This window comes from Populus euphratica, unplaced genomic scaffold (assembly GCF_000495115.2).
Source record: "Populus euphratica unplaced genomic scaffold, PopEup_1.0 scaffold635.1, whole genome shotgun sequence".
Lineage (NCBI taxonomy): Eukaryota > Viridiplantae > Streptophyta > Magnoliopsida > Malpighiales > Salicaceae > Populus > Populus euphratica.
Genome location: NW_011500510.1, coordinates 108,981 through 126,677, shown reverse-complemented (window position 1 = coordinate 126,677; position 17,697 = coordinate 108,981). Strand labels below are relative to the sequence as shown.

Here is a 17,697-nt window from a genome sequence, read left to right as displayed (position 1 = left end):
TTACTGATGAAGGATGTTTTTTTTTATCTTTTCACAAACTTTAAACATGATAAAAATATTTATATACCCTTAAGGTTAAAAAATATACTTGAGCTATTGACGAAGAGACTTTTTTGGTTTTTCCCTTCTTGAGCTACAGTTAAAATATATTTTTATCATTAGAAGAGACAAAAAATAAGTTATGCATGTAGGGATGTTTTAGTCTTTTCACATTGGTTTGTCTGTTTTTTAGGATAATGAGGGTATTTTAATAATTTTATATTTGCTTTTTAATTTTTAATTCGGGATAGTTGTTGGTGCTTAAATGGTGTCCACATCTTTTAGTCGACATATGCAATGCCACCCGATGTCTAAACCCTGTTTTCTATCGTGTCCTTAAAAGCACCCATACATCCTCTTCGTCCTAATATGGCATGTGACTATGGTTGATATATGGTTTATTGTTAATAATAATTTTTTCTTTCTTTTTTTCTCTCTCTTCTATAGAAAGCACATGGATGTCCTTTTTATTTTTTCTTTTTTCTTTTCTTTTAGTTCTTATGTTTTTATTGTTTATTTTCATCATTAGCCCTTTTGGGAAAGTTTTTATGTTTTAAATTAGTCCTTAAATTACAATTTGTTATATTTTTTTTGCAATCCGTTCCTTATTTTTTTTATTTTTCATTTTCACCCTTGGTTTTTTTATTAAAGTTTTATTGGTTTTTAATTTCATCCTTCAATCAAAGTCTATGTTATCTTACTTTTTTCAATTTAACACTTATTCTTTTGATTTCTTTTTACTTTTGTTAAAGTTTTCTTCTTTTCGATTTAGCCCTTCAATTTAAATTGTTTTGATGCCCTCAAATTTATTTATTATTTTAGTTTTCACTCTCATTCTTTTAATTAAAATTTTTTATGTGGTTGGTTTTATTCTTATTACATCCGTCAGTGTTTGATTTTTTTATAATTGAGATTCATAGTTTTTTCACTTGTTGTTTTTTTGATCTAATGACATGAGTAACAAGTTTTAAGAGTTAATAGGTTAGAAATTCTTTTTTTCCTCATTTTCTTTTATGATTTTATTTGTCTAAATTATTATTTTTTTAAAAAATTAGTTTTGTGGTTACTTTCAATTTATTTTCTATCGATTTGTCTTAGTCTCATTGCCCCGGCCACATGTTTTGCAAGCCTTTTTTAATAAAATATTTTTTAAAAAAAATAATTTGTTTTGTATTTAATTGTTATAGTTTTTTTATTTTATTCTTTATTTTATTTTATATAGATAAGTTTTGTTTTTCAAGAAAGTAACTATTTTAAAATAATATTTAAAATATGTTCATCTATTTTTTTATTCACTCGGTTTAATATGTTTTTTTATTTTTTATTTATTTTAATAAATAAATTTGGTGGACACAAAATGATAAATATCTTATTTTATTTATTTATTTATTTAATTTCCCTTTTAGTTATTGCTAATGATTTTTTTATTTAATGCATAGATCTGTAGATAAAATTTTTAATTTATACTTATAATTTTTTTCTGTAAAAATATATATCAAAATAATTTATATATTTAAGATTTTTATTTTTTAAAAAAAAATTATGAATCGGTGTAGAGTAAGGGTCACACGACAAGTAAAATAAATAAAATATGTAGGTGTAAATCGAAATAGTTGCAAAGGACAACAAAAGAAAGGCCGATTTTAAGGCCGGGTCAAGTGCCTGCACAAATCAAAGCAAATGACATAGAAATGCGTGAGCTTCGGAATCATCGACGAACTCCAGGCATATCCAAATCCAATCATCTCTGGAATATTGCTTCCTAATATATATATATATATATTAAAAAAATAACCAATAACCAGCTGACACGATTGCTTTGCTATATTTCAAATTTCTTTATTTTTTTTTTCCTGGAAGTATATATATCCGTAGCAGCAAGAAATAAAATAAAGAAAAATAGAATATCCAATCTGGCTGCATTCGTGGCATGCCCTCACCGAAACACGATCGTTAGGATATTTAGAACTTCGAGATGAAAATAGCATTAAAGAAATGGTAGCAAGCTCTCCATGTCCATGACGCGCAAGTAGGGCGCGTGGAAGCACGTTCCGCAGTGGATTCCACTGGTGTTTTTTTAATGGTATTATCACACGTGGCTGGACTTATTTATATAAGGATGACAAAAATAAAAAAATAATAATAACTGGCAGGTACGTTCACTGCCTAAAGAAACGCAAGTGAAGCTAAGGGATTGGAGTTTTGATAGACGCAACAAGAAACAAGATTGCCCGCTTGCTATAAGTTTCTTTCTAACTTGAAACCGTTGCTGCGTGGCAACGTCGCTCTCTCTGTTTTAAGACACGACACCTAACCTCGTTAAGACTCACAGGGAAAGACAAAACAAGATTGAGAAGATCTCAGAAGGAGAGAATGGAAGGAAGCAGGACTAAGGGAAGAACCACAATTGAAGTTGGAGCTGATGGGGTGGCTTTAATCACCATCATCAATCCTCCTGTTAATTCGCTTTCTTTAGACGGTATCACTCGCTCTTCTTTTTTTGTCTTTAATTGGTTCGAATTAAGTTAGATCTTGTATATTTAGTTCGTTTTATGCGGACCCTTTTGATATTCAAGCTTGATTTCTTGTTTTATGGTTGGGTGGTGGGCTGAGTTTTCTGTGTAGGATTAAGATTTTCTATTTTTATGAATTGGTGGTTGTTTTTGTTTCAAGAAACTGGATTCTGTTTGCTAGTTGGTCCATTTGATTTATCATTTCACATTATAACTTCTGTTTACCAGGATAAATAAAAGATAATTTTAACAATTTGGTGTGTAATTTGACAATTTAGGATGGCATGCTGCATCTTTAATGGGGTAAAGGGCCTCTATCCTCTCAATCTTGATGTTATGATTGTTTTTTCAAAGAATTAGGAGACTATCCTCGAGGCTTATTATCTCACTTTGAAAAATATTTACGTGATTTGTGTTTTGCTGCAAGCCTGTTAACTTGGTTCTGATTTAAGCTAATGATTGGAAGCATTTGAAATTTCCTTTCGGGTTCCAGGTGTATTCTTATTCTACTCAAATTTGTGATACAATTCGCATAATCTAGACTTGCTTGATGTTGCAGTTACTTACTTTTCAATTAAACGATGTTCTTCAATGATAGTGATCAAATATGGAACTTATCCCTATTGCTTTCTGTCCAGTGTTGTACAGCTTGAAGGACAGTTTCGAGCAAGCTTTAAGAAGAGATGATGTGAAGGCGATTGTTATTACAGGTAACTATTTAAATATTTAGAGATTATTCATAAAAATTTCAAGGAGTTTGCATTACATTTCCAAGCATCAGAACTGCATGAGAATGTGAGATGCCAAGCTAACATCTCATGTTAATGATGCAGGTGCAAAGGGCAAGTTCTCTGGTGGCTTTGATATTTCTTCATTTGGAGGAGTTCAAGGGGGAAAATGTATGTTCAGTATTTTATATTTCTCATGCTCAAGATATTCTTACCTGTAACTCCAATAAAGTCCCTGTTATGTTTTCTCAGCGAATGAACCAAAGCCTGGTTTTATATCCGTGGAGGTTCTCAGTGATACTGTAGAAGGTACTCTTTTGTTTATCCTTCTTCATTCCTGATGGCTTAAATGTCCTCAACAAAAGTTTCATCGACATATTTCAGCTATTTGAATAGTTGCTTTGCTTTCCAGCTGCAAAAAAGCCTTCCGTTGCTGCAATTGATGGCCTTGCATTAGGTGGGGGCCTAGAGGTTGCAATGGTATGTCTTGCTACATATTCTTAATTGTATCACTTTATAATTGATTTCTTCAGATTATATGATATACTTGCTATGTCAGGCATGCCATGCACGTATCTCAACCTCTACTGCTCAATTAGGCCTACCTGAACTTCAACTTGGCATAATTCCTGGTTTTGGAGGTATGTCAGCGAGATGTTTACGTTTCTTGTTTTTTGAAGGTCCCCAGAATGACAACCTTTTTCTGTTTCTATCTTAATGTGCTCTTTGTAATTTCAATAAAATTAAAATTTCAGCATTGTCGTTTGCACTTTCCTGAAATGATCAGTGGTTTACAATTTGGTTATTTGATCAAGATGGTAACTGGTAAGGAAAATCTATAGACGACCTTTTTTTTTTCTTGCATTGGTAATGTATCAGGTGGAAGAGATAGTAAAGCTTAGTGCTCACTAAATTAGAATTGATGAGTATATAGAGTGAGTAATTGCTTTTGAAAGTTGTAAAATCTGCATGGCATGACACCTTGGCGAATTTCAAAAGTTAAATGACAAATTTCAGCATAAGGATGTTCATTCTTGTAAAATCTAACAGCAGGTGTTTAAAGACAACATGTAGTAGGGAAATAAGAATGTTGAAATCACTTACTTTCTAGACAAATAGTGATAAATCAGTGATGATTTCGAGAGTGAGAGGTAGTTTTGATGGAGGACAAGGTGAGTCAGTTAAGATGATATGGTGTGTGAAGACATGGTAGCCATGAAATTGAGATAATGTGGCTCGTGATATGATTTTCTCATTGGAAGGGACAGTGTTTGTTTCCATCTTGTTGAGGCAAATGACCCAAAAAATGATTTCCATGGTCATGATATGAGAGCCTAATGACTATTCACAAAAACTAAATCAGAAATTTTGTCTCTTACATCATAGACTTGCCATTTATATTTTGTCGATAAATATGCAAAAAAAAAGAAAAGAAAAAAAAAAGAGGGTTTATGTACAAGTAGCTCATTTAGCTCATCTTTTATCATTCTAAGTGAATAAAAACTGTTAAAGAACTTGCTGATTAACAGTTGTAAACGGAAAATTGATGGTTGCATTCATTGTAGATATGCCTTTGTTTATTGTGGATTGTAATAATAAAATGATGATCTTGCCCTTAAAAAAACTCTTGGAATGTTGCCTTTTGAGGGGTAAACTGGTTTGTTAATTTGTCATTTGATAATTGTTCAAGGGTTTTATTGCCTTTTTATCATGTTTATGCACGGTAAAATGACTTTACTACTCTTAAAATAAAAAACATTTAACTCGGGTCAAAGGTCTTTTTGGGCATTGCACATTTTGATAAGTAAAATTACAAATTTAACATTGAAGTTAAAAAATTTAAGCCATTTTCATAGGTCATAGGGGGTATATTTGTATTTTCATGTGTGTGTGTGTGTGTGTGTGTGTGTGTGTGTGTATTGTAATTGTTGGGTTTTGTTAGGGGTGATACCATTTAATTATTATTTTGGTTTATCGCCAGTGGCCCGCTCTCTTTGTTTTTTTTAATTATTATTTCTCTCTCCTACCCTCGTAAAACTAAATTCTTCTCTAAGTTTTGTTGGTGTTTCAAAATCCATCCTTTCAATTTTGATGTTTTTTTAATTTAAGTTATTTCTTTTTTGTTAAAATTTTATTTGTTTTCAATTTAGTCCTTCAATTCTAATTTGTGTATATGATATTTTTTTATTCAATCCTTTTACTTTTGATTTTTTTTTATTTTTTTCCTTGACTCTTTTTTTATAGTTTTTAATTTTATCATGCAAATCAAATTTATGATTTTTTTTCAATAGTAATAATATTTATTTCAGTTTGGTCTTTCTTCTTTTGATTTCTTATTTGTTTTCTTTACTTTTTTATCAAAGTTTTTATGTTTTTAATTTTATCCTTCAAATCAAGTTTATGGTTTTTATTATTCCAATAACAACAACAATAATGGTAACTGTAGTAGTTCTAATAATAACAATAGTGATAGTAATAATGATAATAATACTAACAATATTATTAATAATACTATTGATAGTGATGATAATGTTAATAATGGTGGTAATAATAATAGTTTATTATTTTTATTGTTATTGTAATTGTTATTGTTGTTGTTATTATTATTATTATTATTGTGGTGATAGTATTAATAGTAATAGCAACGGCGAAACCAATAATAATTATGATAATAATTATAGTAATAGTAGTAGTTTTTTATGACAATAATAGTTGCAATGATAGTAATAATTGTGATAATAATAGTAATAACACTATTTATAGTAATGGCAATGATAATAATAATAGTGGTAGTGATAATAATAACAAATGATAATATTAGTAGGATTATAATAATGATAATGATAGTAATAATACTACTAATTGTGATAATACTAGTGATACTAGTGGTAATAATAATAGCTTATTAAAATAATAATAATAATAATATTCTATTATGATGGTTGTAGTGGTTATGATATGAATAATAATGGTGGTGGTGGTGATAACAATAATAATAATAGTAGTAATGATAATGGTAATGATAATGGATAGGAATAATGCTAATAGGGCTAATAATAATAATAATATTGGCTGTAATGTGATAATAGTTGTGGCGATGATAATAATAATAATAGTAATAATAATAATAGTGCTAATAATAATACGATTAATAATAGTAGTAACAGTAGTAATAGTAATAATAATTTGTTATAATAATAGTGGTGGTGGTTATAACTGTAATAATAATAATGATTATAGTAATAAGAAAAAAAATAATGGTAATATTAGTGGTGGTAGTTATGATAATAGTTATAACAATATTATTAACAATAATAATAATAATAACGATGATGATACTAATAATGATAATAATGATAGTGATAGTGATCATGATAATAATAATACTAATAATGATGATGAAAATATTACTTATTGATAATAATAATAATAGTGATAGCTGTAATGATAATGATAGTAGTAGTAATGATAATAATAACAATAATTATAATTATAATTATAATTATAATAGTAATGATTCATCGTTCAAGGTTAGATTTGCTAAGAATTGAGTTTCATTGCTTTTTCATTTGTGGTATTTCTGATCTAATAACCCGGATTACGGGTTTGAAAAGTTTACTTGACTTGACATCTTCTTTTATTTTTTTGCCTTATTGTTTTTTTTTCCTGATTTTATTGTTTAACATTATTTTTTTAAATAAAAAAGGGTTTGTTTTTTATTTATTTTTTATTTTTTTAAAAGTGGTTTGGCTTACGGCGGAGTAGGGCAAATGAACTAGTGTTTGCCTATTTGCTGTCGATTCTTCCTTTAAGAAAGATACAGTATACTTCTTGGATTTCACACATGGTAATTGATTGGACTCATTTTCCTCAAAAAAGGGATTTCATTTCTTACTTCCAATCTCATGTATCTGATTGGCTCAGGAACACAGAGACTTCCACGTCTTGTAGGTATCTCAAAGGCCCTGGAAATGATGCTGGTATGTTGTAGCTAGGTCCTCTAGTTGCTTGATCCATGTGATTTCTATAGTTTCACAACTGTATAATATCTAACTAATCCTCCCCTCCCCTCCCTGCTCATAGACATCAAAACCAGTTAAAGGTGAGGAAGCTCATGCTCTGGGTCTTGTGGATGCTGTTGTTTCGCCAAATGAGTTGGTAAGCACTGCACGTCAGTGGGCCCTGGATATCTTGGAGCGTAGGAGACCATGGGTTGCTAGTCTTTACAAGACCGAAAAATTAGATTCCCTTGGTGAGGCAAGGGAAATATTCAAGTTTGCAAGAGAACAAGTCCGCAAACGAGCCCCCAATCTCACACATCCTATAGTTTGCATTGATGTTGTTGAACATGGCATAGTTTCTGGTCCACGTGATGGACTCTACAAGGTCCCTTACTGGTCCTCATTTTTTTTTCTTTTTCTTCTAATTATAGCCAGTTAAACTGCATGATAAGTTGTCTGATGTTGGCAGGAGCTTGAAAGTTTCCATGAACTTGTGCGTTCTGACACCTGCAAGAGCTTGATCCACATCTTCTTTGCTCAGCGAGGAACAACCAAGGTGCTGGTGCAACTTTACTCATGGAATTGTTGGTTATTCATCTGCAATTTTCAGTAGATATAATATGGCTTCTACCAGCTATATTAATATGGTTTTGCCACCATTGATATTCTAGCAAGATTTACATGGTCAAGTTTGCTAAGTCATCTTGTTGTAAAGTGTTTTGTGGATGCTCTTTTTAATCCTTGAAGTAAACAAGTAGGTTCATTCATTCTGATTGAAGCCATGAGTTTCAGTAGAGAGGTTTGGTTTCTTGTTAATAAATTTTTTCTTTGAGTGTGCACCAAAGTTAGTTTTCTCAAGAATTGATGTGAAAAGAAATGGGTGCAATTGAATTTTTAGAGCTCTCAATACACGTAATGTGACTCTGGAATCTGAATTTGTGGAAGATATTTGTCTGTTGTTCAAGTTTGGTCTGGGCACTTTAACACTTCACATGCTTTCACTTCAAAATCTTGAGCAGCTCTTGATTTTGAACAGGTCCCTGGAATTACTGATCTGGGCTTGGTACCTAGACGAGTGAAGAAGGTTGCCGTGCTTGGTGGAGGATTGATGGGTTCAGGGATAGCAACAGCATTAGTTCTCAGTAATTATCCAGTGATCCTGAAAGAAGTAAATAACCAATTCTTGCAGGCTGGAATTGGTAGAGTCAGAGGTGGGGCTTGAGATCAGCTTTTAATTTTGTCATCTTGTAACCTAGTTCTCCTTCGGTTTTACTTAATGAAGTTTTATAGTTGTGACAAGCTATTCCTTGTTCATGCAGCCAATCTCCAAAGTCGTGTCAAGAAAGGAAGAATGACACAAGAAAAGTTTGAAAAAACCATGTCTCTTCTCAAGGGTGCCCTTGATTATGAAAGCTTTAAAGACGTGGACATGGTTATAGAGGTATACTTGTCCATTTGATTTAACTCTCTTTTGGTGCCATTGAATTTTATATCCTGAAATTAAACAACTTTACTTTGATTATTTGTTCTTGATGCTTGACACAGGCTGTGATTGAAAATGTTTCTTTGAAGCAACAAATTTTTTCTGACCTAGAAAAATATTGCCCACCTCATTGTATACTTGCCAGTAACACCTCCACTATTGACTTGAACTTGATTGGAAAGCAGACCAAGTCACAAGATAGGATTATTGGAGCCCACTTCTTTAGGTAATATCTGGTGTAGAGCTATCTTCTATGATTTGTTAATGAACTGCTTTTGTTTTTGGCTTAACCAATCCTTTGTGCTTCTGATTCAGTCCGGCTCATGTTATGCCACTTTTGGAAATTGTTCGTACCAAGCAGACATCCCCGCAGGTAATTGTGGATTTGCTAGATGTTGGGAAGAAAATCAGGAAGACTCCAGTTGTGGTTGGGAATTGCACAGGCTTTGCTGTCAACAGGATGTTCTTTCCATACACCCAAGCTGCTCTTTTACTTGTTGAACATGGAGCAGATCTTTATCAGATCGATAAGGTGATCGCAAAATTTGGAATGCCAATGGGCCCTTTCAGGTAACTAATTTGTTGGGAAAATGTAACCACTTTTCCGTTGTTGCTGGAGAAAATATATTTCAGTTCAACTTGGTATTGCTTCATAAAATGTATAATTTATAATTTTTCACATTTTGAGCTCCAATTCTCTCACTTGTTCATGCAGGTTAGTTGACCTGGTTGGGTTTGGCGTTGCAATTGCAACTGGCACGCAATTTGTTGTGAATTTCCCTGAGCGAACCTATAAATCAATGCTTATCCCACTAATGCAAGAGGATAAGAGAGCCGGTATGTTTCCTACCTGGTTAATCAATTAGTTTCCTCCAGATGAAACATGAATAGAATGTAAAACTTTAGCTGCAGAAGCTTAGAAGCATGGTTTGACTTTTTAATAGGATTTTCTTAATGACTGTTCGTCTCTGAAGCAATTCCATAATTACCATGTAAATTACAGGCGAAACTACTCGCAAAGGATTCTATTTGTATGATGATAGGCGTAAAGCCAAGCCAGATCCTGAATTAAGGAAATACATTGAGAAAGCAAGAAACATTTCTGGCGTTGCCATTGACCCCAAGGTATTATCTCTCTTTTTTCTCACTTACTGCTTGTAGTTTTAGGTGTCGATCTCGTTCCACTTTTATGGATCCTAACCTCAAATAACAAAAAGCATATGCTCGTGGATCTATCTCTTGTTCATTCTGGGTCATTAATCGTTTTGTTACAGCTTGCAAAATTGCCAGAGAAGGACATTGTAGAGATGATATTTTTCCCAGTGGTGAATGAAGCCTGTCGAGTCTTTGCCGAAGGAATTGCAGTCAAAGCTGCAGACCTTGACATTTCGTCTCTAATGGGAATGGGTTTTCCGCCTTACAGGTTTGGTTTTTACAGAGTGAAAGGGTTTCTTTCCACATTCTAGGCTCTTGCATTAATCAATTTGTTTTATTTGGATCAGGGGGGGTATTATGTTCTGGGCTGATTCTCTTGGATCCAAGTACATTTATTCAAGATTGGAGGAATGGTCAAAGACATATGGAGAATTCTTTAAGCCCTGTGCCTTCTTGGCTGAACGAGCTGCAAAGGGTGCTCCTCTGGTGAGAGACCTGAATTTATGAAAAATGCATATTACATGATTAGAAAGTACGAGGAGTACATGAACTATAACATATCATGCATTGGTTTATCATCTGTTTTGCCCTTAAGATTGCCTAGGACTCGTTGCTGAGAACTTATGCTGTAGAAACATCTTCATGCCAGATGAATTATACCTGAATTATAACATATTTCTCTCCCAACATTTCTGAAACCATACCCGCCAGTTCAGAACCAGGCTTATTTTTAATAACTGAAACAAATAAAAACCAAGCAACAAGTTTGTATTCTCGATGGATCTTTTACACGACTATACGTTGCTCTCGACAAGTGAGCTGTGTCGTGGCTTAATGAAGCAAGTGCCCATTTGCTAACCAACTACAACATTTTTAGCTGATTGCATGGCTGTACTTGCGAATCAATACTGGATCTCAAATGATGTTTGCTCTGTTTTGTTGCAGAGTTCTCCGGTGGACCAAGCAAAGTCTCGGCTGTAAGATCTTACTTGCCAGATGCTTCGCCAACTATTGGAAATTCTTTTCTGGATGGTGTCCTTCCCCCCGTCGTGCTGGTTAGAGCGCTCAGTATATGAACCAAATAATATACGTGTGATGAAATGACCATGCCAAGTTGACAAAATGTGAGAGCATGGACGGTAATATTTATAATCAGGCGAATAAATACAAATTAAATTCTTAAATCAAAGATTATTTTACCAACGTGGGAATGATGACAATAATTGATCTTTGAGAGATGTTAAATGTATAAACAGTAAGCAGTGTGGTGAATCTGAACCCTGATTTGCCACTATGCAGCCGATGGGGCAGTGGCATGCTAATGGAAATTGAATGGTTTATGTGTGTAGAAAATAATATTTTATGTGTTTTGGTAACATTATTTATGGAGGCAAGCATGATAAATATTTTGTTTGGTAGTATGGTTGTAATTATTTTTTAAAGTGGTTTTTATTTTAAAATATATTAAAATAAAATTTTTTTATATTTTTAAAATTAGCGCAATTCAAAATATATAAAAAATAATTTTTAATAATTTTTTTAAAATTTTTTGAAAATACAAGTTGGCTCAAAAGATCTCATGAAATCATAGTTTTAGAACCCGGATCGGCCCGGCGGGTCAACCCGGGACCCGGCCGACCCGGGCCTGGGACCGGTTCGGGTCTAAGTAAAAACCCGTTTGGGAGTTAGCCCGGTGAAACCCGGTCGACCCGGAGGGTTGACCCGGAACCCGGTCGACCCGGGTAAACCCAGCTGAGACCCAACCTTTTTTATATATATATAAAAATGAAACGACATCATTATTACTGTTGGTAGATGGAGAATGACCTTGTTGCTGTTGCTGTTCTTATTGGATATGGGGTTGCATCATATTTATACGATCTGAAGAAGAGGGCTTGAACAATTTATTCAGATCAAAACCTCCACCTCCCCCTATTATTCCCCCACCTCCTTGTTGTTGCTGCTTTGGATTACAGGTGAAGTCATTATTAAGCAACAACAAGAAGTGATCTGATAATATAATATACAGTGATTGGAAACAATCAATCAAAAGAAAGAAAAATATAAGAAAAAGCTTACAAAGTGGAGGAATTCTTGGATTCGTTCAAGTTTAAATCTTTTTTCAGATCAGATCAAAAAGTTTCTCCACCTCTCTCCTCTCTCTGTTTTGTCATCCCAGAATAGGGTCTCCCTTTTCCTTCCTTACCCTTGACTTTCTCTTTCTGGGACTCTATATTTTCACTTTCGACTAATTTTATTTGGGTACCAGTCTTCCACGCCACCTGTGGTTTTCGGGCATGGTCGTTCTGCTTGGGACATGTCTGCTACGTCTCTAGCGTTCTTGGGCCCTCGCCCCGAAGCAAGGCAAAAATCGAGCATCGAACTCAAAAGAGGATAAGAACCCTGTTGTTTGGGGGGACATGTGAAAAGGATGGGAAGAAAAAGCAGAGTCTTTTTTTCTGGGTTGAACCGGATTGACCCGGTTCAACCCATCTGACCCGTGACCTAGTTATTTGACCGGGTCAATCACCGGTTTGGGTTTTAAAACTATGCATGAAATAATCACTTCAATTTATTTAATGATTTATTTGATAGATTATAGAATTAATCGGTTATGTATTTTTAACTAAAAGAACATTTATAAGTTTATGGATAACCTAAGGTTAATGATTGATAAAAGAGAGAGAGAGAGAGAGAGAGAGAGAGAGAGATTTTGATAATAAATAAATAAAAATTAAGAATAAAAGGTGGTGCCCAAGTCAGGCGGCTTCGAAATGTATATTAACATCAACTCTATGAACTAAAATAATCTCATCCTTTCAAATTATATTCTAATGGTTTCATGCGTTAATATCATGGAGATTTACTGTAGCCTTGTTTATTCTCTCCATAGCTAGTTTTTTCCTTCTTGGTCCCAGAATCCTTGGTTCTTTACAAATTGGTCGTTATACTTAATTCCCTTTTAATTTCATCCTTTTTTGTGTGTTAATATCTGTTTTTATTTATATTCACTCGTGCATATATGATGTAGAGTGTTTTAACTATAAACTAATTCTATGTATAATACAATTTAAATTTATTATAAAATAAAAAAAAGTAAGGATCACGATACAAAAACAGTTGTTTTCACAAAAAGTGCAGAGAAAATCAATTATGTCCCTCAAGTTTTGAATTTTATAACAATAATTTCAATTATAGTTTTAACTACATATTTTTAATATGTTTTTGGTTGAATAACAATTTTAACCGTAATGTTAACTAAATATCTATTTAAATTAAATCAATCATAATTAAAAATAATTTTTTAAAATCTCAGCCATAAACAAAAACATAATATGGTTTTTGTTTTCTAAACAGATTAGAGACAGCAACCTTTGCTACTCAGTTAAGAGCTTTTGAGTTATAGATAGAAGTTGCTTATGTGGGAATGGAAAGCATGACACCCACCAAAATTCCCATGCCGATCCCAGCTGCCAATCCTAGCTTGGTAGCCGAGAACGGAAGTCAACCCTGAATCATTTTCTGATCCCTGGTTACTGCTGAATTGAAGTCTAGTTCGGGGGGGCTAATGATTTAAAAACAAAATAAATAAATTATTAAACAATATTTAATGAAGAAGAACAAACACAAATTATAAATAAATAAATAAAATATTAAAAACAAAGTTTTCATGATAAGATTTCTTCATGCAGCTTGAAGTTTCAATATTTATATATTTTTAGTAGATTTTATTTGTCCTCTCTCCTCTCTCCTAAAATTAAAATATTTTTATCAAACTTGTTATTTTTTAAAAAAAAATTTCAAACAAAAATAAAACACCAAAACTCTTTTAAAGGTGTTTAATACTATAGTGTACTATTCTTTTCACATTGTTTTTTAAATTATTGATATTAAAAAATTAAATTTATAAAAATATATCATGTTATAACTATGAATAAAAATTTAATTCGAATCAATGAATACTGACCTAACTCAAAAAAATATGAATTTTTTAAATATGATGAATAATAAATAAAATATAAATATTATTATACTCAATTTAAAACTTGTTTGAACTCACATCAAAATATATATTTGTATTATATAAATAAAGTTATAAATTATTTCAATTTTTTTAATACCATATGACATGAATCATTTAATCACTATATTACACTTCAAATATACATTAACTATTTTAATTTTTTATTAATCAACAAATAAAATAGTATATAATGAATAATTACTCAAAAAATAAAATAAAAAAACCTGTCCAAACCTCATTGTTATCAGTGTCATCAAACGTAGCCGAACCAGAATAGCAGGAATTAATTGGGGACTGGGATGGCTCTGGACTCCACGGAACCTATCCCCTCCTTTCATTTTTGGAAGTCGAGCTTTTAATCAAGTTACATCGCACAAGCAACCTCACGCATGCTTATCAATAATTAAAAAAAAAAAAGATAAACTCTTTATATATATATATATAGGTTTTAACTTGTGATTTTTAAATAGAAAGAAAATTAATATCAGTCATCAATTTGCAACGATGCCCTGGCCCAAAGATGTTGAATCAATGGATATGTGGTCACAATTATATATCTTATCTCCACAGGAGTGGATTTCTTTTATTATGTGTTCTGTGTTAGGGTTCTTTTTCGTGGTTAAAATTCATATAAAAAAATCTTAAATTATATTTCTTTTTAACAAGGAGAGCTTGGAATAAAAGTATGCTATTTATTGATTCATAGAACACTTTTAAATTTATAATTGAAGCAAATTATAGATTACACCCTAAAAATAAACAAATCTTTAATATTAAAATCTAAAGAATTTTACTTCATGTTTTATCCATTGCTCTTCATTAAGATGATGTATAGCTTGTTAGTTTTTAAAGTATTTTTTATTTAAAAGTATATTAATATAATTTTTTTATTTTTTAAAATTTATTTTTATATTCAAACATGCAAAACAATATGAAAACATGCAAAACAAAAATCAATTTAAAATAAAAAAATAAATTTTTCTTCCAAACAACATGCTTGAATTGGAACACGAAAACACGGTTTACAGGTCCAAGGCCATGTAAGGAGCACATCGAGCCCATTTTGAACGGAAGCTGTCTCTTATACCTCTTGTATCAATCAGCATTGCATTGTTATTTTCCAGAGTGATCAAGTAGAGCTAAAAAAACCCATCATGTCTCCTCCATTCTGGTTGTCAATCGCCACAGATACTGATGGCACTTTGTGGACCTGTAATTGCGTCGTTCACGCCCATAATTAATCCTTTGTGGACCTGTACTTGCGTCGTTCACGCCCATAATTAATCCCTATCTTCATCAAGGAAACAACACGAGCGGTGGTGGTGGCGGTGGGTGGTGGTGGAGGAGGAGACTAGAGAGCTGCCTTGTCATGCTCCTACCTGTTCATGCAAATAAACAAATCACCTCTGTACATCCATTAGCACGACCGTGCGTCTGTGCCCTGAAGGCATAAACGGTCCCCTGAAACTCTAAAAAATAACACCGAAAATCCTCTTGTCCTCTTGTGTTAGTCAAGGATCCCAGCCTCCTCCTAGCACAAGGCATCACTCTGGCAGGACAAACACCCTGAAGTGAACAGATCCATGAAACTGTATATTAATGTGCGGCTCGACACTTTAGAATTGACAATTCACACTTATTTGAGACCAAATCAAATAATTTAATTGGACCTTGCATGGACTCTCTCTTTAAAGACAATAATTGAGGTTGATGAACAGGGTAACATGGACAAGTCATGTGTTAGAATTGAGAACATGATGATGATGATTATTATTATTATTAGATTTATTTCTGAGTTAATGTAAGCCTTTAATTAATTAATTAAGTGGGTGGCTGGAGGCTAATTTGGTGGTACGGTTGAGTGGTCGTGTCCACTGTAAGAAGACAATATACAGGCAACCCTTTTGTTTTTAAATTAACATGAGTGTCTGATTGTGGCAGCCTATCGCTTATCTTAATTAATTTTATAAAATTTAAAATTAATAATTTTAAATATTTTTAATAATTTTAAAAAAAATTAAATTATAATTATTAAAATATAAATTTTAATTTTAATCAATTAAATTATTTCTTGAATGGATTGATAATGAAAAGATGAGTATACTTTGCATGTGTTTGATATTGTATTTTAAAAATATTTTTAAAAAATTTAATTTTTATTTTTTATTTTAAAGTAATATATTTTTTAAATTATTTTAATATACTTATTCTAAAAATAATTTTTAAAAAATAAAAAAATATTACTGATATATTTTCTTAAATAAAAAATATTTTAAAAAATAGGTACAAGTACATTTTTAAACACATTTTTTTCAGGATGTAGGAGAGTAATTATTTTTTAAAGTATTTTATATTTAGAAATGTATTAAAATGATTTTTTATTTTTTTAAAATTATTTTTTATATTAATATATTCAAATATCCAAAATATAAAAATAATTTTTAAAAAAAATAATATAAAAATCATTGAATTGACTAACGGTACCTCTCCAATCATGTGGCATCAGAAATTTTCAGGGGCAGACCACGGAGACATCGAAGCCTAGTTTTCTACTTTTAGTGTTAAATTACGAAAGAAGTCCAGCCACTTTGCTCTTGCCATCGTCGGCTACCTTCACGACGTCAAGGTCGGACGAGACAGGAAGAGCGAAGATCCCGGCGGGCAATCCTTTTATCCAACGGTTCATATCAGAAAATCAAGAATATGCTCGAGGTATTCTAATAACAGCGATACAAAACACAAGCAACAAATTTACCTTGCACCATCACCTCCTTTCATGGAGTACATCGAGGTATTCTAATAACAGCGATACAAAACGCAAGCAACAAATTTACCTTGCACCATTCATGGAGTACAACGAGTAAGGAGAAATAATACTTTAGAAGGATCCACGTGGATATAAACAATATAAAAAAAGACTTTAGATGTAAATAATATAGAATTATGGCAGTGTATAAAGATTTTAATTCACGGTTTTATTACTGAATATATAATTTTTTAAATTGTTTGTCCCTTTAAAAAATCTATAAATAATCCAACAAACATAAAAACTGACATAAAAAAAACTAGCATGAATAAACTAAAAATATAGAAATCCCTTGTACAATTAGGTCTTTAGGACTTTTTCATAAAATCTAATGATGATTTAATGATTATAATAAAAATTATAAATTTTTTTATTAAATCAATTATTCTGTGTAGCCCGAGTCTCTTATTGGATTTATTTTTATCCCATCCATTTATAAATATCAATGCAAGGTTATTCATGTAGCCTAGTTATGGAATATCCGTAATTGACTAATCATAACCATGTGTATTAGTTTTGAGGACCGAAAACAACTCATCTTCAAGTTTTTACCTTCTATTTGCCTACATTACCATTATTAGCGGCCATTAAAAATGATGTTAGGGTTGCTTTCCATTAAGCTTTCGCATGCTAGCACCATAATAATCATGTTATAATAAAGTTAGTCTAGAATACTTTTCAGAATATTCCTAATTTGTATAGAATCATCACTAATAATTAATAACTTATTTCACGCTTTACCATTTCTCACACCATCATGATTGTTCATGCTCTTTTTTTTTTTTCTTCTTCATGAACTATGATAAAAATAGATATTTTTACTCTTATTCTCAACAACTACCCATCTCTCCTAGGTGCCAACATTATATATTTTTTCTTTATATTGAGACTATACATGTTAAATCGCTTATCAAATATAATATTTTTATCGTAATGATATGGCCTACC

General features: G+C 31.9%; 1 protein-coding gene across 1 annotated transcript; it reads left to right on the top strand.

Annotated features, from left to right (window-relative positions):
- Positions 1-2,208: 2,208 nt before the first annotated feature.
- LOC105115105 (glyoxysomal fatty acid beta-oxidation multifunctional protein MFP-a-like) lies at positions 2,209-11,150 on the top strand. The gene is made up of 18 exons (XM_011011895.1): positions 2,209-2,518; positions 3,191-3,262; positions 3,386-3,451; positions 3,533-3,589; positions 3,693-3,760; positions 3,840-3,921; positions 7,205-7,260; positions 7,364-7,666; positions 7,751-7,837; positions 8,318-8,492; positions 8,601-8,722; positions 8,827-8,990; positions 9,080-9,334; positions 9,480-9,601; positions 9,768-9,889; positions 10,039-10,187; positions 10,267-10,405; positions 10,865-11,150. The coding sequence occupies exons 1-18, from the start codon at positions 2,413-2,415 to the stop codon at positions 10,898-10,900; spliced, it is 2,181 nt and encodes a 726-aa protein (XP_011010197.1). The 5' UTR covers positions 2,209-2,412; the 3' UTR covers positions 10,901-11,150.
- Positions 11,151-17,697: the final 6,547 nt, after the last annotated feature.

Excerpts from the sequence above, each read along its gene's own strand:
- LOC105115105 (XM_011011895.1), top strand. The coding sequence starts at position 2,413 with ATGGAAGGAAGCAGGACTAAGGGAAGAACCACAATTGAAGTTGGAGCT. Across the intron at positions 8,723-8,826 it reads ACGTGGACATGGTTATAGAG|GCTGTGATTGAAAATGTTTC; the intron begins GTATACTTGTCC and ends TGCTTGACACAG. Across the intron at positions 9,602-9,767 it reads GCAAGAGGATAAGAGAGCCG|GCGAAACTACTCGCAAAGGA; the intron begins GTATGTTTCCTA and ends TGTAAATTACAG.